This window comes from Macaca thibetana, chromosome 6 (assembly GCF_024542745.1).
Source record: "Macaca thibetana thibetana isolate TM-01 chromosome 6, ASM2454274v1, whole genome shotgun sequence".
NCBI lineage: Eukaryota > Metazoa > Chordata > Mammalia > Primates > Cercopithecidae > Macaca > Macaca thibetana.
In genome coordinates this window covers 137,117,241-137,144,595 of record NC_065583.1, presented here as the reverse complement: position 1 = coordinate 137,144,595, position 27,355 = coordinate 137,117,241, and the positions used below count along the sequence as shown (strand labels likewise).

Genomic DNA, 27,355 nt, shown 5'->3' with positions numbered 1-27,355 from the left:
TATTATAATTTCTGTTCTTTTACATTTGCTGAGCAGTGCTTTACTTCTAATTATGTGGTCAATTTTGGAATAAGTGTGATTTGGTGCTGAGAGGAATGTATATTCTGTTGATTGGGGGTGGAGAATTCTGTAGATGTCTATTAAGTCCGCTTGGTGCAGAGTTGAGTTCAGTTCCTGGATATCCTTGTTAACTTTCTATCTTGTTGATCTGTCTAATGTTGACAGTGGGGTATTGAAGTCTCCCATTATTATTGTATGGGAGTCTAATTCTCTTTGTGGGTCTCTAAGGACTTGCTTTATGAATCTGGGTGCTCCTGTATTGGGTGCATATATATTTAGGATAGTTAGCTCTTCCTGTTGAATTGATCCCTTTACCATTATGTAATGGCCTTCTTTGTCTCTTTTGATCTTTGATGGTTTAAAGTCTGTTTTATCAGAGACTAGGATTGCCACCGCTGATTTTTTTGTTCTCCATTTGCTTAGATCTTCCTCCATCCCTTTATTTTGAGCCTATGTGCATCTCTGCATGTGAGATGGGTCTCCTGAATACAGCAAACTGATGGGTCTTGACTCTTATCCAATTTGCCAGTCTGTGTCTTTTAATTGGACCATTTAGTCCATTTACATTTAAGATTAATATTGTTATGTGTAAACTTGATCCTGTCATTGTGATATTAGTTGGTTATTTTGCTCGTTAGTTGATGTAGTTTCTTCCTAGCCTCGATGGTCTTTACATTTTGGCATGTTTTTGCAATGGGTAGTACCGGTTGTTCCTTTCCATGTTTAGTGTTTCCTTCAGGAGTTCTTGTAAGTCAGGCCTGGTGGTGACAAAATCTCTAAGCATTTGCTTGTGTGTAAAGGATTTTATTTCTCCTTCACTTATGAAACTTAGTTTGGCTGGATATGAAATTCTGGGTTGAAAATTCTTTTCTTTAAGAATGTTGAATATTGGCCCCCACTCTCTTCTGGCTTGTAGAGTTTCTGCTGAGATATCTGCTGTTAGTCTGATGGGCTTCCCTTTGTGGGTAACCCGACCTTTCTCTCTGGCTGCCCTTAACATTTTTTCCTTCATTTCAACCTTGGTGAATCTGACAATTATGTATCTTGGAGTTGCTCTTCTCGAGGAGTATCTTTGTGGCGTTCTCTGTATTTCCTGAATTTGAATGTTGGCCATCCCTACTAGGTTGGGGAAGTTCTCCTGGATGATATCCTGAAGAGTGTTTTCCAACTTGGTTCCATTTTCCCCTCACTTTCAGGCACCCCAATCAGACGTAGATTTGGTCTTTTCACATAATCCCATATTTCTTGGAGGCTTTGTTCATTTCTTTTTCCTCTTTTTTCTCTAGACTTCTCTTCTCGCTTCTTTTCATTCATTTGATCTTCAATCATTGATACTCTTTCTTCCAGTTGATCGAGTCGGTTACTGAAGCTTGTGCATTTGTCACGTAATTCTCATGTTATGGTTTTCATCTCTATCAGTTCGTGTATGGCCTTCTCTGCATTGATTATTCTAGTTATCCATTCTTCCATTCTTTTTTCAAGATTTTTAGTTTCTTTGCGCTGGGTACGTAGTTCCTCCTTTAGCTCTGAGAAGTTTGATCGACCGAAGCCGCCTTCTCTCATCTCATCAAAGTCATTCTCCGTCCAGCTTTGATCCCATTGCTGGCGATGAGCTGCGTTCCTTTGGAGGGGGAGATGCCCTCTGATTTTTTGAATTTCCAGCTTTTCTGCCCTGCTTTTTCCCCATCTTTGTGGTTTTATCTGCCTTTGGTCTTTGATGCTGGTGACGTACTGATGGGGTTTTGGTGTGAGTGTCCTTTCTGTTTGTTAGTTTTCCTTCTAACAATCAGGACCCTCAGCTTCAGGTCTGTTGGAGTTTGCTTGAGGTCCACTCCAGACCCTGTTTGCCTGGGTATCAGCAGTGAAGGCTGCAGAAGATAGAATATTGCTGAACAGCGAGTGTTGCTGTCTGATTTTTGCTCTGGAAATTCGTCTCAGAGGTGCGCCCAGCCCTGTGAGGTGTGAGGTGTCGGTCTGCACCTAGTGGGGGATGTCTCCCAGTTAGGTTACTCAAGGGTCTGGGACCCACTTGAGCATGCAGTCTGTCCATTCTCAGAAGTCAACCTCCATGCTGGGAGACCCACTGCTCTCTTCAAAACTGTCAGACAAGGTCATTTACATCTGCAGAGGTTTCTGCTGCTTTTTGTTTAGCTATGCCCTGTCCCCAGAGGTGGAGTCTACAGAGGCAGGCAGGCCTCCTTGAGCTGCAGTGGGCTCCACCCAGTCCGAGCTTCCCTGTGGCTTTGTTTACCTACTTAAGCCTCAGCAATGGCGGGCGCCCCTCACCCAGCCTCGCTGCCACCTTGCAGTTAGATCTCAGACTGCTGTGCTAGCAATGAGGGAGGCTCCGTGGGCGTGCGACCCTCCAGGCCAGGTGTGGGATATAATCTCCTGGTTTGCCGTTTGCTAAGACCCTTGGTAAAGCGCTGTATTAGGGTGGGAGTTACCTGATTTTCTGGTGTTGTTTGTCTCAGTTTCCCTTGGCTAGGAAAAGGGATTCCCTTCCCCCTTGTGCTTCTCTGGTGTGGCGATGCCTTGCCCTGCTTCAGCTCTTGCTGGTTGGGCTGCATCAGCTGACCAGCACCAATTGTCCGGCACTCCCCAGTGAGATGAACTTGGTACCTCAGTTGAAAATGCAGAAATCACCCGTCTTCTGTGTCGGTCGCGCTGGGAGCTGGAGGCTGGAGCTATTCCTGTTCGGCCATCTTGCTCTGGGACCTGACAAACATCATTTCTTATACTACAATGAGATGACCTCATTTGGCTCTGCCATACTTTATTTAGCCTTTCTTTGGTAATCTCTAATATTTAGTCTTTTTTTCCTATCATTGCCATGTTCCTTGCAGTGGACAATTTCAGGTGTAGTTCAAGTCATAAAAGGATTTTCAGTTAATTATGTTATATTTAAACTCACATCGAATGGGTTTTTTTAAAGAAAAAAAAACCCTAGATCTCAAAGATGGTTTTGTCATCAGCACATTCTGTGTTGAGCTTTCAGCCAACTACTTAATCTATGCTTAGCTTAAAAATAAGATTTGGCTGGGTGCTGTAGCGTATGCCTGTAATTGCAGCACTTTGGGAGCTGAGACAGGCGGATCACTTGAGCTCAGGAGTTCAAGACCAACCTGGGCAACAAGGCAAAACCTTTTCTATTTTTTAAAAAATAAGATTTGACATTGTTGTGGTGTAAGTTTTTCACAGAATATGAAATTTGAAAATTTGAGTAGTATTTGGTAATGTTCAGTGTTTTAAGCCTTTTGAGTTGTAATAAGTATTTGTTAAATCAGTGTACCATTACAAGAGTTTTACATTGCCTTTGAAGTAGGCAGTAATAGAAAAATAATGTATGTACTAAACTACACAGTATTTTTTATTCTTTCAACAAATATTTCTTGATATTACTATATGCCAGATACTACATCAGATAACTGGGATATAGTATGGAATAAAGTAGTCAAGTCTCTGCTCTCATAGAGTATCTGGGGTAAGGGGAAAGGTTTGGAGAGACAATAAATATAAAGAATGTGCATTATGTCAGATGGATAAATGCACTGAAGGAAAATATAGCAAGATAAGAGAGTAGAGTGATGAAAGAAGTTCAATTTTAGATATTTAAGAAAAATGAGACCATGGCAGTTGGAGGAATGGCAGTGATCACACGTCGGCTGCTGGGAAGATCTGAATTCTTGTGTCAGGTCATCATCAGAAAAGCTAAGTTTGCTGTATAGTGAGGATCAAGAGATCTGATCCTGATTGCAGAACCTTCCCTGATTACAGAATCTTGGGTTGTATCTCCCACTTCACCCTTCTAGACCATCCCAGAAGATCTATAAGATTTCATCTGGGAAATCACTAGGAGTTCTTGGAAGGGAAAGAAGGAAGATTGTTGGTTGGAATAAAAACAAGGTTGAATGAATTCCAGAAAGCAGGATTCTTAACCTCGTGGACAGCAATCTGCAGAAGAAGAGAACTTCAGAAAACAAACTCGAAGCAACATGCAGAGAAGTAAGATGAGAGGGGTCTCCTCGGGAAAGAAGACCGCTGGTCCACAGCAGAAAAATCTTGAACCAGCTCTCCCAGGAAGATGAGGGGGTCGCTCTGTAGAGAACCCCCTTCAGGATCCATGAGGAAGACCAGAAAGAACAAACAGAAGACTCCTGGAAACAAAGATGGTGGCAGTACCAGCGAAGCACCTCAGCCCCCTCGGAAGAAAAGGGCCTGGGCAGACTGTTGAAAGTGAGGAGGCATTTAAGAATAGAATGGAGGTTAAAGTGAAGATTCCTGAAGAATTAAAACTATGGCTTATTGAGGACTGGGACTTAGTAACCAGACAGAAGCAGCTGTTTCAACTCCCTGCTAAGAAAAATGTAGATGGAATTCTGGAGGAGTATGCAAGTTGCAAGAAGTCACAGGCAAATGTTGATAATAAGGAATATGCAGTTAATGAAGTTGTGGCAGGAATAAAAGAATATTTCTTTTTTTTTTTTTTTTTTTTTTTTTTGTTTTGAGACGGTGTCTTGCTCTGTTGCCCAGGCCAGAGTGCAGTGGTGCGATCTCGGCTCACTGCAAGCTCCGCCTACCGGGTTCATGCCATTCTTCTGCCTCAGCCTCCTGAGTAGCTGGGACTACAGGCGCCCACCACCACGCCCAGCTAATTTTTTTGTGTTTTTAGTAGTGACGGGGTTTCACGTGTTAGCCAGGATGGTCTCAATCTCCTGACCTCATGATCCACCCTCCTCGGCCTCCCAAAGTGCTGGGATTACAGGTGTGAGCCACCGTGCCCAACCCAGGAATAAAAGAATATTTCAATGTGATGTTGGGCACTCAGCTGCTCTACAAATTTGAGAGGCCCCAGTATCCTGAAATCCTCTTGGCTCACCCTGATGCTCCAATGTCTCAGGTTTATGGAGCCCCACACCTACTGAGATTATTTGTAAGAATTGGAGCAATGTTGGCCTATACGCCCCTTGATGAGAAAAGCCTTGCATTATTGTTGGGCTATTTGCATGATTTCCTAAAATATCTGGCAAAGAATTCTGCATCTCTCTTTACTGCCAGTGATTACAAAGTGGCTTCTGCTGAGTACCACCGCAAAGCCCTGTGAGCGTCTACAGACAGCTCACCATTTTTGTCCTGTATCTGTAAACACTTTTTGTTCTTAGTCTTTTTCTTGTAAAATTGATGTTCTTTAAAATCGTTAATGTATAACAGCGCTTATGTTTCAGTTTTTTTTCTGTTCTGTTTTAAACAGAAAATAAAAGGAGCATAAGCTCCTTTTCTCATTTCAAAGTTGCTACCAGTGTATGCAGTAATTAGAACAAAGAAGAAACAGTAGAACATTTTATTGCCTAGTTGACAACATTGCTTGAATGCTGGTGGTTCCTATCCCTTTGACACTACACAATTTTCTAATATGTGTTAATGCTATGTGACAAAACGCCCTGATTCCTAGTGCCAAAGGTTCAACTTAATGTATATACCTGAAAACCCATGCATTTGTGCTCTTTTTTTTTTATGGTGCTTGAAGTAAAACAGCCCATCCTCTGCAAGTCCATCTATGTTGTTCTTAAGCATTCTATCTTTGCTCAAATTGTTGAAGGATGGTGATTTGTTTCATGGTTTTTGTGTTTGAGACTAATGCACGTTCTAACATGATAGAGGCAATGCATTATTGTGTAGCCACGGTTTTCTGGAAAAGTTGATATTTTAGAAATTGTATTTCAGATCTTAAATAAAATTTGTTTCTAAATTTCAAAAAAAAAAGAAAGATGAAAATATTGATAGTTGAAATGGAATCTGTTTACCAATATAAAGAAATAGTGAAGAAAATTGTTAAATGTGATTTTTGTGATATTTCATGTAGGAGTATTTTGTATATAAATTTAAATTTAACGCTTTAAAGTACTGAAACTTTCTTTTCTATTCTAAATAGTTAAAGATGTTTGTTGATTTGAAGTATTTTATTGGTTCTCCCTTGTTTTGTTATTTATTTATTTATTTATTTTTGAGACAGAGTTTTGCTCTTGTTGCGCAGGCTTGAGTGCAATGGCAGGATATCAGCTCACTGCAACCTCCGCCTTCCAGGTTCAAGCGATTCTCCTGCCTCAGCCTCCCGAGTAGCTGGGATTACAGGCACCCGTTACCATGCCTGGCTAATTTTTGTATTTTTAGTAAAGACGAGGTTTCACCATATTGGCCCAGGCTGGTCTCGAACTCCTGACCTCAGGTGATCCACCTGCCTTGGCCTCCCAAAGTGCTGGGATTACAGGTATGAGCCACTGCCCCTTATTGTATTTTGTTGGGTTGCATCACAATCTTGATTCTCTATGTTAGGATATTAATCAATTCCTTGGAATATTGTAGTATGTAGGTAAACAAAAGTCTAACATTGATTTTACAAAGGTGAAAAGTTCATATTGCCTTTGATAGTAAATTTTTTTAAGTATAGAGAGATCAAATTTTTAAATTTTAAAATAGAGACTTTAAATCTCTATACTCTTTTTTGAGTAGAGAGATATCAGATAAACTATTCGCTGATGACTGTATCATAAAATTAAGAATGTTTTCACATGTATGACTTTATTCAATAGTCTGATAAATTTTCTGCATATAAAATAGTAGAAAAATTAAAAATGAGAATTTATTAAAGTAAGTTTAAAGATTTATATAGATAAATGGGAAGTGATAAATACATTTTGTGAAGCAGTGAGAATTTCATGAAAGTTGAGTTGTTAGGCAAAATTAACACAAAAGAAAAATACTGTTTCAAAAAACAAAAGGTTACTTTTAAATGATCTCTTTCCATTTTTCTCTTTCCTCTCTTTTAGAAAATCTTAAATTGTAGAGGATAAATAATCTTAGAAAAATGTATTTTATCAAGTATCTAATATCTTAGGATTTAGTCAACAGCTTATTTGCATAAACTATTCTGTTAGGACTTATTAAGAAACTCTAAATGACACTATATTAAAACTGTTGACATCTAAAATAAGAACTTCTTAACTTGTAATATTGTAAGAACTAGTATAATTTTCGTTAAGTTTTTGAAAATACAAGGTATGTGAAATTTTTTAAGTGTGCTTTAAAAAATAAAATATAAGTACTTGAGGATAGGAATTACCCTTTTAATCTTATTCATAGTCCAATGTGAAGCATGACATTTCTCCAAAGAGTTTATTAATGTATTAATGTACTAATAAATATTCATATGAAATTTCCAAATGTCATTTCCCATGTTAATGATGCATTTTAACCTTCTTTTCACTTTATAGATATGGTCCAGACCTGTACATGAATAACTTTGGTTAGTGAGAGTGAAATATCCAATAATGAGTGGTGCAGCTTTGGGACTTGAGATTGTTTTTGTCTTTTTTCTGGCATTATTTCTACTTCATCGATATGGAGACTTTAAGAAACAGCATAGACTTGTAATTATTGGAACACTGCTTGCTTGGTATCTCTGCTTTCTTATTGTCTTCATACTGCCTCTGGATGTTAGTACGGTAAGGAGTGAACTTTATTTTCACAATTTAAAAGACAAATTTTAATCATACAGCATGTTGGAAATAATGTTTATTCTTAAGACAGCTAAATTATGACAGTTTGTACTTATATTTTGAATTAAAAGATTATATGGTCATTTGATCATTAAAAAGCATAGCCAAGGGCTGGGAACCATGGCTCACGCCTGTAATCCCAGCACTTTGAGAGGCTGAGGCGGGCGGATCACGAGGTTGGGAGATCGAGACCATCCTGGCTAACATGGTGAAACCCTGTCTCTACTAAAAATACAAAAAAATTAGCCGGACGTAGTGGCAGATGCCTGTAGTCCCAGCTACTCAGGAGGCTGAGGCAGGAGAATGGCGTGAACCCGGGAGGCAGAGCTTGCAGTGAGCTGAGATCGCACCACTGCACTCCAGCCTGGGTGACAAAGCAAGACTCTGTCTCAAAAGAAAAGAAAAAGAAAAGCATAGCCAGGAAGGTAAGTTTAGATAGATAGATTTATAAACTCTGATGTCCTTTAAATACTTGGTGTAACGTTTTGATTCTCATTTTTAAACCATACGTTCATTGCTTTAGACAATATATAACCGGTGCAAACATGCTGCTGCAAATTCAAGCCCTCCTGAGAATAGCAACATTACAGGATTGTATGCAACTGCTAACCCTGTTCCAAGGTATTTCCTTTTTTAAAAAATATATAAATATTGTAGGAGACACATTGTTTAAAAATGAAAGTTTTTACCATCCAGATTTTATATTGATGTAAGTTATCCTCATTCTCTATTAATTCCCTCCACCTCTATTCTTTCCTAGTAGACTTTTCATTACATCATATTTTAATTAAATCTAATTTTTTAAATATTTATTGGTCCACAAAGCCCTTCAGTAGATGGTAGTAAGAAACTTGAAGAAGTCCTGACTTTTCAGTCCTGGTTCTTCTTTACCAAGTATGTAATTTCTAAAACCTGTTTTTCCTCTCAGCCTATCTCAGATTTAAAAACGTGGGATGTATTTTCACTTTTGCCTAATTTACAAGGTTATAATAAAGTACAAGTATTTCTGTACTTGTGGTATTCCTTTCATATTGCACATCCTTCAAAAGCATTATAGATTTACATAAAAAAATGAATAAAGTTCAAATTGTCCAAAGATTATATTGAATTCAAATATCGAATTTTTAAGTAAAAAGCTTATATATGTTGACTATAGACTTTATGAATGCTTTCAGTAGTATTTGCATGCTTCTTTATGCATATTTTTAAAAAATCTAACTTGAGAAAAGGTAAATTTAAAATGCAGGTGTTACTTCCATTTGAAGCACTATTAAAAAAAAACTGGATAAAGATCAGCAGCAGCTACAGATTGTTGCAAGTTCTTGGGATATCCTTCTAGCTTAGGAATATGGCTACATGGCAGAATTTATGATCAGAGACTCATGTCTTCAGAAATTTAAACAGAATTATGTATAGATGCTAGCATGCATCTCCATAGAAGCAATGTTATAGTGAGTGATTTAATTAGCATTCCAATTTTCAGGAATTAATCACCTAATGTTTTCCCCTCCCAATCCCTATAACCTGGAAAAAAAAAAAAAAACCCAACCTATGAATGGGTTGTGTATTTTAAAGGTAATCATTAGAAATTTTATTTCATAATACATTTGCTTTTAATGATTGTTGCACTTTTAGTCTATTAGTTGAACATTTAAGTTTTCTTTTTACCCAATGACTAAAAATACACTGAAAGTTGAAAACTTAAATGACATTTTCAGAAAAAACTATTTTGTTGCTTTTGTGTGTTTTTTTCTTTTGGCAGTCAACATTGAATTTTAAAATTTCTGTGAAATTTTATGAGTTATTGATTATTAGAGTCAATAATTTAAAATCTGAATGTAAATTAACTTGGCCACATGCAAATTAACTGTATAATTCATTTAAATAATTGTTTATGATTAATTGGCTTTAACTTTTATTCAACAGCCAGCATCCTTGTTTCAAGCCATGGAGTTACATTCCTGATGGAATCATGCCAATTTTCTGGAGGGTAGTGTATTGGACGTCACAATTTTTAACATGGTAAGTTACAGTAAAGGATAACATTTTTCAATCAATATAGTTTGGAATTTATTTATGTGTCATTTTTTTCCTTAAACCTCTATCGTCTCCCTTTCTGCTCTCTCAAGTGTGTCCTATCTTACAGAAAAAAGAAAAAGAAAAAAAAACACACAAATAGAAAATAGAAAACAGAAACACAGTTTTTGTTGTTATTGTTTCCTTTCAGTTATTGTCTTCTCTTTTGCCCTTCAGTCCAATTGTTCTTCCAGCCACATTATTACATGAAACTGCCCTTGCTAAAGTCATATACTCTGGTTTTCTTTCTGTCTGCTTTCCCCAACCTTCTGATTTCCTTTATGAGTGCCATTTCTGTTGTCCATTTTCTAAATGTTGATCTTGCCTAGAGTCCTATCTTGGTCATCTTATCAGACTTCCCTGCATAGCTGAAATTATAGCCATGGTTTCATTGACCAATAATGCATTCTGAATCTTTCTACCCATTATTTTTATCTTTCTGCTGTGCTCCAAACTCATACTTATCCACTTGCCTGCTAAGCATCTCTTAGATCTGCAAACAACTGCACTCTAAAACTGGAGGCACTGAACATTGCAAGAGAAAAATTACATAGCAGAGTAGTGCTCTTGTAAAATCATGTCTATTAAATTCAACTGGGCTCTCAACATTACTAGACTTTCCTTCTTTGTATTTTTAGTTTGCTTTCTTTCCATTTTCTACAAGAAATATTTCCACTCACTTCAAATTTCTGTCCTCTTTATGGCTTTCTCTCTTGTACTCCCTAACAACAATAATAAAATCATCTTTACTCTTAGCCTCTTGGCAGATGACTACTTTCCATCCAACAGTTAAAACAGGAGTCATCAGATGGCAGCTCTTTCAGCTTCTCACCAACAAATCTACATACCTATCCATCTTTTTTTTAATTTCCCCTCCAAAGATAGAAGAGTCATGCTTGTTAAAGCCAATCCTGTCACAGGATCCTTAGGGGTGTTGTTTTGCCAGCTGGAAACCTCTGGCCAGTAGCACCTTTGCCCGAATTTTACTCAGGCCCACTGAGCTTATTCTATTCACTCAGCCTGGCAGGTTGCACTCAGCTCATGCTACTGGCTCTGATCTCATGCCTCCCAAGGGCGAGCCAGGCGTGGAGTGGTGAGGGGTGTGTGAGTGAGTGAGCGTGGGATCCAGCCACTGAGCACAGCCAGACATGCTGACTGCTGTGGCAGGGTGGGCAGCTCCAGGCACCAGCACAGGTCTCAGCTCTGTGCAAGCCTGTGGCTGGGTCAAATACACTGCAGGCAGCTTCTGCTGTGGGCACCTGCATCTGGATGAGGGGAATGTAGTGGTACTCAGAAGCTTGGAGATGCCAGAAACCTCAGAGCTCCAAAGAGGGTGTCACAGACCTGGCTTGGGGAGTCCCCAGATCTGGGCTTCTGGAAGGGCCACAGTTCTTCTCTTCTCGTCACTTGCAACATGGCAAGTGGCAGGGGCATGTTTCAGCCCTGTTTATGTTTCAGCTCCTTCAGTTCTGCCATTCAGCAGGTCCTGAGTTCTTGTCCTACGTCCAGGAAGAATGAGGTATGTGGAAAACTGGAGGGTGAGCAAGGCGAAGAGGTGCTTTATTGAGTGATAGTACAACTCTCAGGAGACCCAAAGTAGATAGCTCCTTTCTGCAGGCAGGTCATCCTGACAAGTACAGCTCTCAGTGGAAAGGAGCCCCGGAGTGGGTAGCTCCTACCTGCAGGCAGGTTATCTCAATCGTCTGTGCAGCCCCCAGCAGAGAGGAGACCTGGAGTAGATAGCTCCTATCTGTAGTCAGGTTGTCCTGTCATCTGCCTGAGTCTGGCTGAGTCTGGGGTTTTTATGGGCTTCAGAGAGGAGGAAGTGTGCACTGATTGGGCCATGGGTGGGCCTGGAAAAAGCATCCTAAGTTCTCACTGTGGTCCACAGGACTGGTGGCCTGGCCCCCAGGCTTCAGGCTGTCCCTGGCTTGAAGGTGGTGCTTCACCAGTGACCTGCCCACTTCTGCCCAGGAGCCTGTCTGCCTCCTGCTACCATCAATCATGTCATTTATGGCACCCAGGCTGTTCATGCCAAATGGTGCCTGCAGGCCCATGCTGAGCTGCCCTCAGCCCCACTCTCCACCTCCCTCCTGTGCTTATTGATGTCCAAAGTCCAGAGTGGGCTGAGGCAGCAGGGGTCTGGTGTGTCAGCACTGCCCTGAGCATGTGTGCACACCCAGCTAGGTTGCAACAGTGCCTGGATTCAGTCACAACTTTTCTCCAAAATCAGAGCAGTTGTCAGGAGCAGGGAGAGGCCAGGCAGCAGGAGCAGGGACTTCCAAACCTGTAGTGGTATGGGGGCTTTCTGGGTCCCCGAGAGTGCAGGGATGCCTGGGTCCACAGCCACAGCTGGGCAGCTGCACCTGTGCCCAAGAGGGCAGGGCTCTTGCCCTACCAACTCAGAAGAGGGTGGGGCTCCCACCTCCTGCTAGCTCCATGGAGTGCACAGCCCCCGCCAGTCCTGCCCCACTGCGGCCACCATCTTTGCAGGGGGCCACTGCAGACAGGCCGCTGCTGCCATCACTTCTTCCTAAAATATGGATCCATCCCCTTCAGCTCTTGTTACTTACTTGTAGCTTTAAATTTCAACAAAGCATGCACATTTCTCTCATCTTTAGAAAAGAAAACAGAAACAAAAATGAAAGTCTGTCAGTTCAGATTCCTTTCCAGCTTTTTGCCTTGTTGATCTGATCACAACTAAATTTTTTTAGAAACTTTTTAAAACTGAAGCATAAATTCATACCGGAAAATGCATAGATTGTGTTTAGTTTGACTTTTTTCAAAGTGAATACACCCATACACCAGCACTCAGATGATGTTATAGAACATTAACAATGCCCTCAGAAGCCTTGCTCATGCTTCCCTGTGTAGTCGTCCCGCACTCCCCAGAGGTAACCATGATTCTGACTTCCATCACCATAGATTAGTTTTTGCCTGTTTATGAACTTTATAAGCATAGAATTATACACTGTCAACTTTTTCGCATCTCTCTTTGCTCACATATTTGGGAAATTCATCTATGCTGTGCTGTATGTATCAGTATTCTCTTATTTTCCATTTCTGTAAAATACCCCATTGTATGTATATGCCATAGTTTATCCTACCCAGCCAAACTTCTTAAATGAATTCTCTATATTTGATATCTCCACTTGCTCATTGTTTACTTATTTCTCAACCATAGTACTCTGCTTTCTATTCTCACTCCTCCACTCATACATACAGGTTTTTAATTTACTTCACCTCTTGGTGGCATTTGATTCTCTCTTTCCACTTTAACTTTCCTCTCCTAGTTCCTAACCCATATGCTCCTTGGTTTTCTTCCTTGCCCCACTATTGTTCTGTCTCAGTCTCTTTTGCTGGTCCATCCTCCTTCTGTTTTCTACGTCTCTCTTAAAAGTTGATATGAGATCTGTCTCAGTTCTTTCCTTCACATTCTCCATACTCATGCTTCCAGTTGAGTTTCTACTGATGTTATTTCAGTGCCGTTGATACAGTGATGACTCCGGAAGCTATCCATATTTTTAGTCCTCTCTCTTGAACCCTGAAGCTGGGTTTGTGTGCAGCTCCTCTTGGATGTCTCCTAAGTACTACTTCAAAGTCAGTATGCTGTCAACTGACCTTCTCCCTTTTTGCTTCTTACCACCATCACCACCCTTCCCCCTCCCAACTAGTTCCAATTTTGTTTCCCTTTTATCCTTTCTCCATGCTGAAGCCTTAGAAAACTAAAATTTGATCAAAAATGTTTTCTTTGAATGCAATCCAGACTCTTTATAAAAGCTTTAAAGACCCATTTGCTTTCCCTAAAATTTTATGTTACAAAAATACTCAGTCATCTATTATAGTATATTAAGTATTCATGATTACTTATAAACATATTTATCAGTGAGAAGAACTATTCATTAAAATTGAGATTCCCATATTTCTGGCATTTTGAGATTATATAGACATATCAGTTGTTTGGGTTTTTAATCATATTTTTTCTATCCATCTAGGATTCTCTTACCTTTTATGCAGTCATATGCAAGATCAGGAGGGTTTTCCATCACTGGAAAGATCAAAACTGCACTAATTGAGAATGCAATCTACTATGGTACCTATTTGCTGATTTTTGGAGCATTTTTAATTTATGTAGCTGTAAACCCACATTTACATTTAGAATGGTAAGAAAAGTAGTCTTCTTAACATTGCTTTAATGTATGTTTGCATTTTTAAAAATTCATTTTTAACTTCATATGTGCCGGTAAAAAGACATTTCATTGAGAAATGTATTGTTACATATTTTATGGATTTCCCTAAAAGAATATGTGAATAATCCATATTACTAAGAAAGAAAATATGGAATGACATCTTTAAATATAGATTTTAGGCAAAAGATTAATGATTAGTCTAATGGCTATATATTAAAATTAATAACCCTTATGATTTTTGGATAGAATTTCAAAATTTTTATATGATAAAATAACTGGTTTTATTTTTCATTGTTTTTTGTTTTGATTATAATTTGAGGGCATATTTGTTCTTAATGTTATCTTGGATTTAGATATTTCAATAAAATTGAAATCTGTTTTATACTTATGATTTCTAACATATGTGAAGGTCTACATCTGAAAATTTAGAAATAGATCAGCAGTGCTAGGTCTCACTATTGTATTCCTGAGATTTGCTAGGTCAGCAACACAAGTTAATTTGAAACATTTTCAGCCTTCTTTTGTTCAATATAGAAAAAGAAATCACCTAATGAAAAATGTTTCCTCTAGGAAAATATATACATATTATTGCCATGAATTAATTCTAGATGCTAATTTTAACACAATAGAAACAGTGTCTCCTGTGTTAAAGTCTATTTATGCAGTCACATTTTATCTTTCCATTAAAATGTACATATTATCTGTTATTTCCCTTTCTTAGGAACCAGCTTCAGACAATTGGGATAGCTGCTGCAAATACATGGGGTCTGTTTCTTCTTGTGTTGTTGTTGGGTTATGGCTTGGTGGAAATTCCTCGATCCTACTGGAATGGAGCAAAAAGGGGTTATCTACTTATGAAAACGTATTTTAAGGCAGCCAAACTGATGACAGAGAAAGCAGATGCAGAAGAGAATTTAGAAGATGCCATGGAGGTAAGCAAGTTTGAACCTTATAAGCAATAGTCACTAAGGCATGTGTATCCCCTTTTAGTCACTTTTGGTTTGTTGTTGTTAGTGCATTGATGGGCTTCAGATTGCAAAACTGGTGTTGTGCAGTCTTTCAGGATGTCTCATCCAGGATGACTTTTTAGCAGTTCAGCCTCATGATGTGTCTTGTCCATCTTCTGTCTGACAGGGATTCATGGAAAATATATTCAGTAGTGCAGGGCTATGCCTATTATTTTGAGGTAACTTTTAGTAGTACCCTCTTTTATTTTCAAAAGTCTCCCAGATTAAATGATAAATTGTATGGTTACCCTAACATAATAGAAGTGAGAATAATGACCAGAGGACACTTATTTCTGAAAGGTTAACCTAAGGTAATACCACCAATTCTGGAAACCTCTTTAAAGAACAATTTGCATGGGAGTTTGTATTGATAAGTTTTGTTTCCTATCTGTAATCTTAATAAGACACTTCATTTTACTCGATGACTTAACCCAGTTTCACAAAGTTATTGAAAGTATACCTTTCAATACTGTACATAAAAATATATAACAAATTATAAAATTTTTCTGTGTTAAATAAAAATTTTGTTATCGATTTAAAAAGATTATTGTAGTCACCTCACAGTTTTGCTCACCAGGGAAAATATGCTACTCCGCTGATGATACTCTCCAAATTAAAACTCCTTTTGAAGGCTTTTCAGTCATGTTAAAATAAACTCCAAAATGTTATAATGCAGCCTACAGAAAAATAATTTGGCCTATGTTTAGCTCTCCAGCTGTATCCCAAACCTCTGTCTTCTCACACTGGTCATCTTTGGTTTCTCAAACTTGCTAATGGTGATGAAATAATAAACAATTCTATAGACTTAATATTTACCTAACACTCAACTTTGGTTCCTCAAACTTAGCAATGGTGATAATTATAGTAAACAATTATATAGACTTACTGTTTGCCTAAGAGGGACTTTCTAAGCACTATACATATATTTAATTCCCATGACTTTATGACAGAGATTTTTGTAAATCCCCATTCTATAAATGAAGAATATGAGGCACAGAGAGATTAAGTAACTTTCTCATGTCTACATGGCTGGGAAGTGATAAGAACCAGGCAGTCTTGCCTCTAACAGGGACTGACAAACTTTTTCTGTAAAGGGCCAGATAGTAAATATTTTAGGCTTTGTGTGCAATATCGTTTCTATCACAACTACTCTGTCCTTGTAGGATGAAAGCAGCCATAGCCAGTAAATAAATGAATGAGTGTGGGTGTGTTCCAGTATGAGAACAAGTAGTGGACTGAATTGCTCTTGCTTGATGACCCTGTGCTTAATCATTACACACATTGTCTTTCTTTTCTATCTTTGAGCATGCTATTCCCAAACTATTATAATGCTCTTTTCAGCACTCTCTTCAGCTAATTCCTATTTCATTTTCAGGTCTTAACATAAATGAGAATTCTTCAGGGAAGCTTTATTAGCTTCCTAGAACTGCTGTAACAAAACTACCACAAACTGGGTGGCTTAAACAATAGAAAATATTGGCTCACAGTTCTGGAGACTAACGTTCAAGATTGAGGCATCTGCAGGGTTGGTTCCTTCTGAGGGCTCTAGGGAATATCTGTTCCATGTTTGTCTTCTAGCTTCTGGTGGTTTGCGATCTTTGGCATACCTTGACTTGTAGACCCCTGCCTTCATCTTCACATGGTGTTCTCCCTGTGTGCCTGTGTCCAAACTTCATTGTTTTGTAAGGACACCAGTTATATTGGATTAGAGTTCATCCCACTCCAGTATAACCTCATCTTAACTTAGCTAATTAAATCTGCAACAACCCTATTTCAAATAAGATCGCATGTTAAGATACTGGAGGTTAGGTCTCAGGGGACACAGTTCAACCCATAACATCTTCCCTGGTTGTCCAGACTCTTAAACACTCAGCAACCATTTTTTAAGTGAATGAATAAATGAACAAATGAATGTATACTGTGATTAGAAAATTTTATGTTGGCTTTGCAGCATTTATTCTCTACAGAACGTAAGAACTACAGCAGAAAATATTGATTTAAATGTAGGAGTGAGTCTATAAATAGTATTATTTAAATTGAAATGATTAAATTTCCTGTTATATTCAACATTCCTATGATGAATGTTATTACATCTTTTGAAAGAAGATAATTTATATTTGATAAATTTTACATTTATATTTGAAATTTTGAATTTTTTAAAAAATTGAAATAGTTGAAAACTGATATTTCGATAAGATACTTACATTTGATAAAAGAAATTAATTTAAATTTAAATTTGATAGTATTCCATCCAAAAGTTGGTATTAAATTCAGTTGTTTCAGATTTGAGGAATTTGGATTTCACTAATTTATTCAACGTTCCTGCAAAAAAATAAACACAGGTATTATGTGAGTTATGGATTTTTCCCTAGACGAAACTTTGCTGTCTGAATAAAATAGATTTTGTTATTGTTATTTTTAAATAGGAGCCCTCTGCTTAGAAATAAGATGTGGAAAATTAAGGACCGGCATTGGTGACTTCTGTGCTATTTTAGTATAGTATTCTTAGGTTTTAAGCTGTGTAAGAAATTTTAGATAAGAAACCACTCTTTAAAAATGAATGTTTTGAAAATAGCAGTAGGTACACATAGACAGCAAGATAACTCTGAACCTCTTTCCATCAAAAACAATGCATGATTTCTCAGGTATAAATTTCTTTTTTGTTTGTTTTTCTGGGGTTTTAAAACATTTTTGTACATACTCATCACCTCAAGCATTTACTTTTCTTTATGTTACAAACAATCTGATTATTTTCATTTAGTTATTAAAATGTACAATTACATTATTGACTGTAGTCACCCTGTTCTATCAAACACTGGATATTATTCACTCTAGCTATATTTTTGTATCCATTACCATTCCCACTTCCCACCCTCCCTTCTACGCATAACCCCTCCCAGCCCCATAAATAAATGGGAACATGTGAAGTTTGTCTTTCTGTGCCTGACTTATTTCACTTAACATAGTGACCTCTAGCTCCACCCATATTATTGCAAATGACTGGATCTCATTCCGATTTAATGGCTGAATAGTCCTCTGTTGTGTATATGTACCACATTTTCTTTATCCATTCATATGTTGATGGACACTTAGGTTGCTTCTAAATCTTGGCTATTGTGAGTACTGCTGCAATAAACATAGGAGTACAGACATTTCTTTGATATAATGATTTTCTTGTTTTGGTTATATACCTAGCAGTGTAATTGCTGGAACACATAGTAGCTTTTTTTTTTTTTTTTTTTTTGAGGAGCCTACAAACTGTTCTGCATAGTAGTTGTACTAATTTACATTACATTATTGCCTGTATTTTGGATAAAACCCATTTTAACCGGGGTGAGATGATATCTCATTGTAGCTTTGATTTACATCTTTTTGATGATTAGTGATTCAAAAATCAGTAGCATTTCTATGTCAACAGCAAACAACCTGAAAAAGAAACCCCATTTACAATTGCTATAACACAAATAAAATATCAAGGAATTAGCCAAATAAGTGAAACATCTCTACAATGAAAACTCTAAAATGCCTGTTTTTGCCTGTTTGCCATTTATGTCTTTTTTTTTTTTTTGAGAAATTAAAATCTTTTGCCCATTTTTAATCAGATTATTACATTTTTTTTTTCTCGTGGAGTTGTTTGAATTCCTTATATATTGTGGTTATTAACCTCTTGTCAGAAAGATAGTTTACAAATACTTTCTCCTATTCTGTGGGTTATCGCTTCATTTTGTCGATAGTTTCCTTTGCTGTGCAGAAGCTTTTTAACTTGATGTGATCCCATTTGTTCACTTTTGCTTTGATTGTCTGTGCTTATAGGTTATTACTGAAGAAATCTTTGCCCAGTCCAATATCCTGGAGAGTTTCTCCAATGTTTTCTTGTATTAGTTTCATAGTTTGAGTTCTTAGATTTAAGTCTTTAAATCATTTTGATTTGAGTTTTATATATGGGGAGATATCTGGTCTAGTTTCATTCTTCTGCATATATCCAGTTTTCCAGTTTTCCTGGCACCATTTATTGAAGAGACTATCCTTTCCTCATCGTATGTTCTTGGAGCCCTTGTCAAAAATGAGTTCACTGTAGATGTATGGATTTATTTTGGGGTTCTCTATTCTGTACCATTGGTCTGTTTTTATCCTAACACCATGCTGTTTTGGTTATAGCTTTATTATGTAGTTTAAAGTCAGATAATGTGATTCCTCCAGTTTTGCACTTTTTACTTAAAATAGCTTTGGCAGTTGAGGATCTTTTGTGGTTCCATATAAATTTTAGGATTGTTTTTTCTATTTCTGTTAAGAATGTCATTGATATTTTGATAGAGATTGCATTGAAATTGTAGATTGCTTTCAGTAGTATGGACATTTTAACATTATTGATTATTCCAATCCATGAAAATGGAATACCTTTTTATTTTTTTGTGTTCTCCTCAATTCCTTGCATCAGTGTTTTATAGTTTTCATTGTAGAGATCTTTCACTTATTTGGCTAATTCCTTGGTATTTTGTTTGTGTTATAGAGATTGTAAATGCGATTTCTTTTTCAGATTGTTTGTGGTTGACATATAGAAATGCTACTGATTTTTGAATGTTGATTTTGTGTACTGCAGCTTTACAGAATTTGTTTATCCCTTCTAATAGTTTTTTGGTGGAGTTTTTAGGTTTTTCCAAATGTAAGATTTATCACCTGAAAACAAGGATAATTTGACTTCTTTCTTTCCAAGTTTGATGCCTTTTATATCTTTCTCTTGTCTGATTGCTTTACTTAGGACTTCCAGTACTATACTGAATAACAGTAGTGAAAGTGGGCATCCTTGTCTTGTTCTAGATCTTAAAGGAAAGGCTTTCAGTTTTTCCCCATTCAGTATGATACTAGCTGTGGGTCTGTCATATATGACTTTTATAGTGTTGAGGTATGTTCCCTGTATATTCAGGGATTTTTTGCGGTTTTTATCATAAAGGGATGTTGAATTTTGTCAGTGCTTTCTCAGCATCAATAGAAATGCTTATATGGTTTTTTTTCTTCACTCTATTAATATGATATATCACATCGATTGATTTCCATATGTCAAACCATTCTTGCATTCCTGGTATAAATCTGAATTGATCAGATGGATGACCTTTTCAACGTGTTCTTGAATTCGTTTTGCTAGTGTTTTGTTGAGGATTTTTTCATGAGTGTCCATTGGGGATATTGGCCTGCAGTTTTCTTTTTTTGATGTGTCTGTTTCTGATTTTGGAATCAGGGCAATACTGGCCTCATAGATTGAGTTTGGAAGTATCCCTCCTCCTCTGTTTGCCAGAATAGTTTGAGTAGGATTTGTGTTCTTTAAATGCTTGGTAAAATTCAGCAGTGAAACCATTGGGTCTTGGGCTTTTCTTTGCTGGAAGACTTTTTATTACAACTGTGATTTTATTACTTGTTGATCTGTTCAGGTTTTGGATTTCTTTCATGGTTTGATCTTGGTAAGTTGCATGTGTCTAGGAATTTGTCCATTTCTTCTAGGTTTTCCAATTTATTGGCATATAGTTGCTCATTAGAAGTCTCTAATTATCCTTTGAATTTCTGCAGTATCAGTTGTAATGTCTTTTTATCAATACAGCCACTCTGTGTCTTTAGATTGAAGAGTTTAGTTCATTTACATTCAGTGTTATTACTGATAAGTGAGGACTTACTCCTGCCATTCTGTTATTTGTTTTCTGGTTGTTTCGTGATATTCTCTTCTTTCCTTCCTTCCTGTCTTCCTTTTTGTGAAGGTGATTTTCTCTGGTGGTATGTTTTAACTTCTTGCTTCTTATTTTGTGTGTATCTGTTGTATGCTTTTTGGTTTGAGGTTACTTGAGGCTTGTGAGTAATATCTTATAGCCTGTTATTTTAAACTGATGACAGCTTGACATTGATTGCAAAAATAAACACAGAAAACTAATAAAAACTAGATTTCACTTCCTCCCTCTACTTTTAACTTTTTTTATATTTATGTATTATTATACTATCTGTGTCTTAAAAAGTTGTCATAGTTATTTTTCATTGGTTTGTCTCAAGATATGAGTAGTTTTCACACCACAGTTATAGTGTTAATAATATTCTTTGTTTTTCTGTGTACTTGCTATTACCAATGAGTTTTGTACCGTCAGATGATTTTTATTGCTCATCGATGTCCTTTTCTTTCAGACTGAAGAACTCCCTTTAACATTTATTATAGAACAGGACTGGTATGGATGAATTCGCTTAGCTTTTGTTTGTCTGAAAACGTTTATTTCTCTTTCATGTTTGAAGAATATTTTCACTGGATATGTTATTCTAGGATAAGTTGTTTTTTGTTTTTTGTTTTCTGTCAACATTTAAAATATATCCTGTCACTCTCCTGACCTGTAAGCTTTCCACTGAGAAGCCTATTGCCAGATGTATTGGAGCTTCATTATGTGTTATTTGTTTCTCTTCTCCTGCTGCTTTTAGGATCCTTTCTTGATCCTTGACCTTAGAGAGTTTGATTATTAAATATCTTGAGATAGTCTTATTTGGGATAAATCTGCTTGGTGTTCTATAATCTTCTTGTGCTTGAATATTGATATCTTTAGGTTTGGGATGTTCTCTATTATTATCACTTTGAATAAACTTTCTACCCTTATCTCTCACTCTACCTCCTCTTTAAGGCCAGTAACTTTTAAATTTGGCCTTTTGAGGCTATTTTCTAGATTTTATAGACATTTGTCATTTCTTTTTTGTTATTTTTGTCTCCTCTAACCATATTTTCAAATAGCCAAATTTTCAAGTGTCTTCTAGCTCACTGATTCTTTCTTCTGCATGATCAATTCTGCTGTTAAGATACTCTCATGCATTCTTCAATATGTCAATGCATTTTTCAACTCCAGAATTTCTACTTGATTATTTTTAATTCTTTCGACAGCTTTGTTAAATTTACCTGATAGGATTCTGAATTCCTTCTCTGGGTTACCTTGAATTTTGTTGAGTTTCCTTGAAACAGCTATCTTGAATTCTGTGTCTGAAAGGGCACATATCTCTGTGTCTTCAGGATTGGCCCCTGGTGCCTTGTTATCTATTTTATTTAATTTCTTTGAGGCAGGGTCTCACTGTGTTGTCCAGGCTGGCATGATTGTGGCTCACTGTAGTCTCCACCTCCTGGGCTCAAGTCATCCTCTCACATCAGCCGTCCAAGTAGCTGGTGGCTGGCACTACAGGCACAAACCACCACACACAGCTAATTTTTGTATTTTTGTAGAGACAGCATTTCACTGTTGCCCAGGCTGTTCTCAAACTCCTGAGCTCAAGTGACATCCAGCCTCAGCCTCCCAAAGTGCTAGGATTATAGGAGTGAGCCACTGTGCTCGGCCCTGGTGCCTTATTTAGTTCGTTTGGTGAGGTCATGTTTTTCTGGATGGTCTTGATTCTTGTGAATGTTCATCGGTGTCCAGACATTGAAAAATTAGGTATTCTTTATAGTCTTTGCAGTGTGGGCTTATTTGTAGCCATCCTTCTTGGAAAAGCTTTCCAGGTATTTGAAGGGACTTGGGTATTGTAATCTAAGTTTTTGGTCACTGCAGCTGTATCTATATTAGGGGACACCAGAAACCCCATAATGCTGTGGTTCTTGCAGACTTGTAGATGTGTGCCACCTTGGTGGTCTTGGATAAGATCTGGAAGAATTCTCTGGAGCATCAGGCAGAGACTCTTGTTCCCTTCCCTTGCTTTCTCCCGAACAACTGGAGCCTCTCTCTTTGTCCTGAGCTTCCTGGAGGTGGGAGAGGGGTGTCACAAGCACCCCTGTGGCCACCATCACTGGGACTGCACTGGGTTAGACCTGAAGTTATGGTACTGCATCTTGCCCAAGGCCCACGGTAACCACTGCCTAGCTACCGTCTATGTTTGCTCAAGGCCCTGGTCCTCTACAGTCAGCAGGTGGCAAAGCCAACCCAGCTTTTGTTCTTCCCTTCAGAGTGGCAAATTCTCCCTGAGTTGGGGTGTGTCCAGAGATGCCATCTGGGAGCCAGGGCCTGGAGCCAGAAACTATAGGAATCTACCTGTGGCTAAACTGGCACCCAAGCCACAAGACAAAGTCCTTCAAGGCCCAAGATCTCTTCAGTCAGCTTGTGGTGAATGCTGCCATGCCTGGGACTTTCCCTTCAGGGCACTGGACTCCTGTCTGGCCCAGCGAAGGTTCAACAATGCTGTCTTAAGAGCCAAGTCCTGCAATCTGGGGCCCCAAGAGCCCACTTAGTACTATACCCAACAGTGGCTGAGGTTGTACCTTGTTTTTTGGTTTTTATGAAGGCACTTTTTTGTGTGGATAGTTGCTTAATTTGGTGTTCCTGTGAGGAGGACAATCAGTGGAGAATTCTGTTCAGCCATCTTGCTCCACCTCCTGTGTATGAATTTCTGTGGCCATATACTTCAAGGTATTTTGGGATTCTTTCTGCTTTTCTGAATATCTGGAAACTTATAAACTGAGGAGAAACGTATTTATCATTTAAAAAATACTATCTTCCTGCCATGTTAAGTGCTATGCAGAACTGGCCGGAATAGAAATTCCTATTCTACTGACTTTCTAGAGTAGAAAATTGGACAGAGTCCCTTACAGTATGTGGTAAATGTGGCATGAATGATAAAAAGAAAATGCTCTAGTATGGAGAGGTTATCACTACTGAATAACAGTCAAGAGGACGTGAAGGATAGCCTGGGCCTTGCAGAATGGGTAGAATTTTGATAGCTGATAACATTCCAGGCAGATATCAGGAAGTTTTAAAACCAAATTAATTTGAGCATGAAGTTTACATTGGAAAGATAAAGCTATATCTTGGCTTTGAATGCCATACTGAGAAGTCTAGTCATTTGACAGATAACAAAATTCAAACACTTTATTGGTAAATATTTTTTCAGCTATCCATTTAATCTCCCAAATGTAGTTAGTTTTATAAAAACTGTTTGGTATTTTTATGATATGTTTCTCTCTGAAACTGATATATGCATTTGTGTGTCTATTACCTTTCTTTGAAGCATTAATAAAACTTATAAACTATGTCAAATCATTCAAAAGGTATTTGCTAGATGGCCTAAAAGGTCACCTCTACCTTTTGTCATTTTTCTAGGTAGAGAATTTTAGGGAGGGAGAAACAGCTACTTATTTCCACTGAAAACTGCCTGTTAGCCTTCCTTCATGAATGTTGTCTAACCTGCTTAAAAAAGAATTTGATGAGACACAGTAATGAAAGAGCTCAAAGTTACATTGTTTTGTATAAAGAAAGCAAACAGTATATTTCACATACTTTCCATGCTTTATTAAAATTATGAACTTTTGAAGGAAGCCTAAATTTATAACAGATACAGCAAATGTTAATTGTTTTAGTACTTGTTTTTTAATATGGCTAAGTAAAGAAAAAAACTTGATATTTCACATGTAATATATAAACAAATTATATAGTTCATATTCAAAGTATGATAAATTTGTGCTAACAAGTCAAGAAACTTTAAGGCAGCTTAGTAATGGAAAATAGATGTAATGATGCTTCCAGGTGACCTCTTAAAAACCCGAGTCTTATCTTGTCACTGTCATGTGTAGGCCTCACACATTAACCTCAAAATAAACCATGATTAAGGGCTTCTAGGATCACTTTGATCTTGCTCTTTCAGCCTGATCCAGTGCTATGCAGACCCTTAATCTCCCTTTCCCTATAATCACACTGGACTTTTTTCAGTCCCTTCAAGTAATGTGCTCACTTAGGCCTGGAGGCCTTTGTGTGTCCCATCCCTTTCTCTCAGCCAGGAATATTCTAGTCTCTCCCTTTGGTTGACTGACTTCTATATATTTGTTTCATCTCATTTTAAATAATCAGCTAATCAGAAAGTCTCCCACTCTACATTCTCCCCTCTCAGAGCACCTCGTAATTTTCTCTGACAGTAGTTTCCACATCATTTTTATTTATGTTTGTTTTTCTCATTAAGCTAAATTCCTTAACAGGAATAGTGTCTACTGGTACAGATTATTTATAAAGTATACATATTCTAAACTTCAATAGTTGTGAAATTACCTTTAAATAGATTGTATCACTTTTTACGGTGTATAGGAGGGCCTGTTTTCCCACAGTCTTACCTCTTTACATAATGTCAATTTTGAAAAAAAACTTATTTTTAAAATCTGTAACTGTTTTTAGTGAGCTCAAATATCTTTTTAGACATTTATTGGCCAATGGCATTTTTTATGTGTTCCCATTTTTCTGTTGATTTGTAAGAGCTCATCACATATTAAGGATGAGTCTTTGTCATATAAATTATAAATATTTTTTCACAATTTTGTCTATGTGCTAGATGGCTTCTCTGCCTTGAGTTTTATATCCCTAAAAACCCTTCTCTACTCTGTGCCCCAGAATGTTCTTCTAAATATCCTGCTCAGTTCTCTTATGCTTTCCAGGCTGTGAACATGCTATTTCACCTGACTAAAACAGTGGTTTCAGCTTCTTAAAAATTTCATGAATATTATAGAATATTGTGATTCCTTAGGAACTACTGGTTCTAAAGAGTCTTCTCTTTAACCCTTTTATGCCTTTTATAATCAGAATTGCTTATTTATCGCATTACTGGACTGAAATTTTAAGACTGACAATTCCTTGTCTTCTCTCCCTGCCCTCTATAGGGATTATGGGGTCCTTACACCTAGCACAGTACTGGCAAATAGTGTGCTGTTTTGTTTGTTTGTTTTTAAATTATTCTATTTTTACATTTTTATTTATTTATTTAGAGACCAGGTTATGAGACTGGCTAATGTTTGTATTTTTGGTAGAGACGGGGTTTCACCATATTGCCAAAACTGGTCTTAAACTCTGGGACTCAAGTGATCTACCTGCCTTAGCCTCCCAAAGTGCTGGCATTGCAGGCCTGAGCCACTGTGCCCCGCCAGCAGATAGTGTGCTCCTCACAAGCAAGTATGGAGTTAATCAATCATGACTGCTCTAGAGTACTCTTATAGGAAAGACCTGGCACTTTGTGACATTTGTAGCCTTTTTTGCTTCCTCTGATTTTTCACTATATTTTAGATAATGAGATAATTGATCTTGATGAGTAAGCCAGAGGAATATAGCCCTGTTCTTTTAGGACCACAAAGTTTGTCTGATCTTTTGTGGACTTTTAAATAATGCTTATTCTTTTTTGTGCACCAAGTAATGAAGTGATGAGAGAGTGAATCTAAAAAGTAAGGAAAAGTTCAGGGTATGGAAATAGCTATTCAGTGACTTTGTATTTTTACTTGTGTTCTTAAGAACCTTTATTCATGTAATGCAAAGTAATTTGTGTTGAAGTTGAACTTGTGAGAAAATATATAGTACTTAATGCATTCTCATTTGGAATATGTGATCTGTAGAAATCGAAATATGTTTATTTATTTTACTGTTTTTATAGGAGGTTCGTAAAGTGAATGAAAGCATCAAATATAATCACCCATTGAGAAAATGTGTTGATACAATACTTAAAAAGGTAATGAAATCATTTTATCTGTTTCCTTTTGAAATACACACTTATATATTATACCAAAAGTACCAGAAAAGTATGAAAACAGCCTATAGCTGAGGTCTTAAACTCATTTTCATGGAAATATTAACCAAATACCATTTGTACTTGGAATTTTATTTTAATTACTGCAAGTTTAACACTAATTATTGGCAGTACTTTCTGTTGAAATATGGAGATAGAGGTTGACTAATATATAAGGATTGTCATGACAATGATGGAAATAAACCTTTAAACTGTCATTGTATATGTTCACTAAAGGCATATCTCCTGTAAAAATAAACTAAAGCCTCAGTAATATCTTACAATCAGCTACCTACACGTTATTTTACAAATATTTTCATTAATATATTCATGACATATATCATAAAATGAGTGATGTTAGCATAGGTATTTAGTAAACCATATAGTTAAGGTTTTGATGCATTGGTATTGAATTAGGGGTATTTATATACTTCCAAAAATGGTTATTTGCAGTTCCCCAACTGTCTTCTAAACCCACAGAATGATAGAAATATTTATTTTCCTATATTTTAAATCTGTTATACTGATTCTTGCCTAGTGTTCTGTTTGGCTAAGATAATATTCATTGGAATCACTTTTCTAACTATTTATCTCACATTTGCTACTTTTTGAGAACTACTAAGAGAGGTTAACTAAGTTGCCCAAGTTCATATAGGTAATAAATGAATAGTAGTATAGAAGATGACTTTAAATTCATGTATTTATTTCTCTGTGCTATGCCTTTCAAAAATTCAGCATCTTGGATTTGTCATGATTTTGCTTCATTCTTTAGCTAGAAAAATAATTTATCCTACTTAGAATAATCCTCTCAAATACTAGTTGCTTCCTGTAGGTAAGTTCCCCTGCCTATAGCCATCTATATCTATCTAGTATATATGAACACAAAGATTAATATTATAGAGGTGAGAAGAAACTCAGTACACCTTTTAAGACATTT

The 27,355-nt window shown here is 37.1% G+C and overlaps 1 protein-coding gene and 1 pseudogene across 3 annotated transcripts in view; both read left to right on the top strand.

The window, feature by feature from the left end:
• The window catches only part of LMBRD2 (LMBR1 domain containing 2), a 56,594-nt gene that overhangs the window by 9,425 nt on the left and 19,814 nt on the right, over positions 1-27,355 (top strand). Inside the window, exons 2-8 of one of the 2 annotated variants that reach the window (XM_050794507.1) lie at positions 6,095-6,328; positions 7,332-7,562; positions 8,140-8,237; positions 9,543-9,638; positions 13,688-13,855; positions 14,604-14,814; positions 26,287-26,361. In XM_050794507.1, coding sequence (XP_050650464.1) covers positions 7,389-7,562; positions 8,140-8,237; positions 9,543-9,638; positions 13,688-13,855; positions 14,604-14,814; positions 26,287-26,361 — 822 coding nt within the window. In that variant the 5' untranslated portion in view covers positions 6,095-6,328; positions 7,332-7,388. The remainder of the gene's footprint in view (positions 1-6,094; positions 6,329-7,331; positions 7,563-8,139; positions 8,238-9,542; positions 9,639-13,687; positions 13,856-14,603; positions 14,815-26,286; positions 26,362-27,355) is intronic. The other variant, XM_050794506.1, reaches the window with a different exon arrangement.
• LOC126957094 (mortality factor 4-like protein 2) lies at positions 3,885-6,062 on the top strand (annotated as a pseudogene). Its single transcript, XR_007726640.1, has 2 exons — positions 3,885-4,511; positions 4,826-6,062. The product of XR_007726640.1 is annotated as a mortality factor 4-like protein 2 (transcript).